Genomic DNA, 2693 nt, shown 5'->3' with positions numbered 1-2693 from the left:
TCAAGAAAAGTAGTACAACAAGCAAGAAAGACTGGGGCAATATGCCTGGGTAATTCTGGAAACTTTGGAAGCTCCAGAATACCAAAGTACACAAAGCATGGAGACATTCTGCATAGAATATATTCATCCAGGACATGATGATCTGAGGTCTAGTCCCAGTTAGACTGGAAACATACCTTGGCTTAATTTTAGGAAAGTAACTTAAAGCTAACAAAATTTATTTCCACAGTGTAGATGCTGTATCATCCCTGACCCATCCTCACTTGTTGAAATGTTTTAGATTTAAAAGTGACAAGAGATTTTAAAATCTCTTGATGACTAGTATTACGATCAGGATTGAATATAAAGAAAATGAATAACAAGATCTTTTTATTTATCTCTTCAGATTCTCTTAAACTTGCAAAAAGATGACCAACCTCTTGAGAAGTGTTGTCACTGTCATAGATGTCTTCTACTCATATACCAACCAAGATGGAGAATGTGGCACACTGAGCAAGGATGAGCTAAAGGAACTTCTGGAAAAAGAGTTTCGTCCAATTCTGAAGGTAAGAACCATGTGCCAGGCTGAAGCCTGCTAAGGTTCAGTGCTTCTAATGTTACATTACACAAGATTAGTTTAAAAGTGCTCAGTCCTGGGCCTCCCTGGTGGCGCAATAGATTAAAGCACTGAGAAACTAAAGCCACTTCAGCATGAGTTCAATCCCTACTCTGGAGGTGATCCACATGGTGCGGCAGACCTCTCCTGGCCTGCCTGCTGCCCCCCTCAGCATTGTACTTCATTGATCTACCTGTTCTGCTCCCCACTCTGTCTCTGGTGAATCCTCTCACTGCCCCTGCACCTCTGGCCTATACCCCAGCTCTGTATGCATAAATAAATAAATCATTAAAAAAAAAGTGCTCAGTCCCAATGGATTTGAGCAAACTCTATAAGCAGTGTCTTGGGGACTGGAAAATCTTTGAGACAGTATTGATTTTTAGAACAGTAAATGTTTTTTCCCTTACTTTTCCTCTGCACTCCTATCATGGATGGAGACTTCAGACTTTTTCATGCCCTCAGGCTTCACTGTCTGTAAAAAATAAATTTTTTCTAAGACATGAATAAATAGCTTTGTCAAAAAAGGGAAGAAAACATAAAGACAGGACTCAGTTATTAATTTCAAAACTCTACATCCTAATATGTAATATATATGTATGTAATGTCTGATATTTGTATAGAATTGAAATATAGTAAATATTAAAATTGTTGTTTTCCTTCCTTCCTAAATGCCACATCTGAGTGTCTATTCAAAAGGAATTGTCCAATATATTTTTTTTTATTTTCTGTTTCCTCTTCATAATTGCTGGGTTGCATTAGGCTCCCTTCACCTAAAGTAATCCTTGATATGAATAAAAATACCTAAAGTCAAACACTCATAATTCCATAGTCATATCTGAATAGTTTAGTTGTATGAGCAAAGCTGATAAGTTCTTCTTTGATGGATTACTTGTACACAGAACCCAGATGATCCCGATACAGTGGATGTCATTATGCATATGTTGGATCGAGATCATGACCGAAGACTGGACTTTACTGAGTTTCTTCTGATGGTATTCAAGCTGGCTATGGCTTGCAACAAGGTTCTCAGCAAAGAGTACTGCAAAGCTTCAGGGTCAAAGAGGCGTAGTCGTGGTCACCGACACCGAGAAGAAGAAAGTGAAACAGAAGAGGAAGAAGAGGATACATCAGGACAACAATCAGGTTACAGATACTCAAGTTGGAGTGAAGGAGAGGAGCATGGTTATGGTTCTGAGGGCTCAAGGGGGGCTGTGAAACATAGGCGCGGTTCTGTCTCCAGGAGGCTGGGCAGACAAGGTGGTTTATCAAGCTCGGGTAACCGAGAGGGTGCTGAGAAAAGGCGCCGTGGGTCTAGCTCTGGTCGCTCGTGGAGCAGTAGCAAAGACAGAAATGATTACACCTATGGAGAACTGGAGGGGAAAAAAAACAAGTCCCATAGCCTTTTAAGGGGTTCTGAGGAGGAATGTGAATCTGAACCTGGAACTAAGAGTGGAGGAAAGAAAGGTAATGATGATGGAGGTTTGGAGGTTAGCAGGCATGAATCAAACACTACTCAGTCAAGAAAGAGTGGAGGAAAAAGGTCTGAAACAAGCTCTAGCATTTCAAGAGACAGTGAAAGACAAAGTCATTCATGTGGCTCCAGGAATTCAGGCGGGTGTGGAAGTACACAAAATGTTTCTAGTTCTTGTCAGGCAGGTAGATTTGGAGGACAAGGAAATCAATCTAACTGTACCAACTCAGGCTCACAATCAGTAAATAATGGAGGACAAGGTCATGGTTGTATCTCAGGAAGTCAGTCCTGTGGATATGGTCAACATAAGCCTAGCTCATGTAGTCAGTCTTCTAGTCAGAGAGAATGTGGATCTAGAGCATGTAGTCAACCTCAAAACTGTGGAGGACAACAAGGAACAGGTTCTTGCTGTGGACAATATGGGTCTGGAACAAGTCAGACTTCTAGTTCTGGTCAACATGGGTCTGGTTCCTGTGGACACTCTTTGAATTCTAATCAAAAAAGGTCTGGTTCTAAATGTTGCCAACATGGGTCTGGATCAGTTCAGCCCTCTTGCTGTGGCCAACATGGGTCTGGATCAGGTCAGTCCTCTTCCAGTGGCCAACATGGGTCTGGATCAGGTCAGTC

At 41.5% G+C, this 2693-nt stretch overlaps 1 protein-coding gene across 1 annotated transcript in view; it reads left to right on the top strand.

Annotated features, from left to right (window-relative positions):
• The first annotated feature begins 407 nt into the window (after positions 1–407).
• FLG2 (filaggrin family member 2) overlaps positions 408–2693 on the top strand; it is a 4490-nt gene continuing 2204 nt past the window's right edge. Inside the window, exons 1-2 of the mRNA XM_012733250.1 lie at positions 408–545; positions 1495–2686. Of these exons, the coding sequence (XP_012588704.1) occupies positions 408–545; positions 1495–2686 (1330 nt within the window). The remainder of the gene's footprint in view (positions 546–1494; positions 2687–2693) is intronic.

Source organism: Condylura cristata, unplaced genomic scaffold, assembly GCF_000260355.1.
Source record: "Condylura cristata isolate star-nosed mole 26May11 unplaced genomic scaffold, ConCri1.0 scaffold00040, whole genome shotgun sequence".
Lineage (NCBI taxonomy): Eukaryota > Metazoa > Chordata > Mammalia > Eulipotyphla > Talpidae > Condylura > Condylura cristata.
This window is presented reverse-complemented; position numbering and strand designations above follow the sequence as displayed.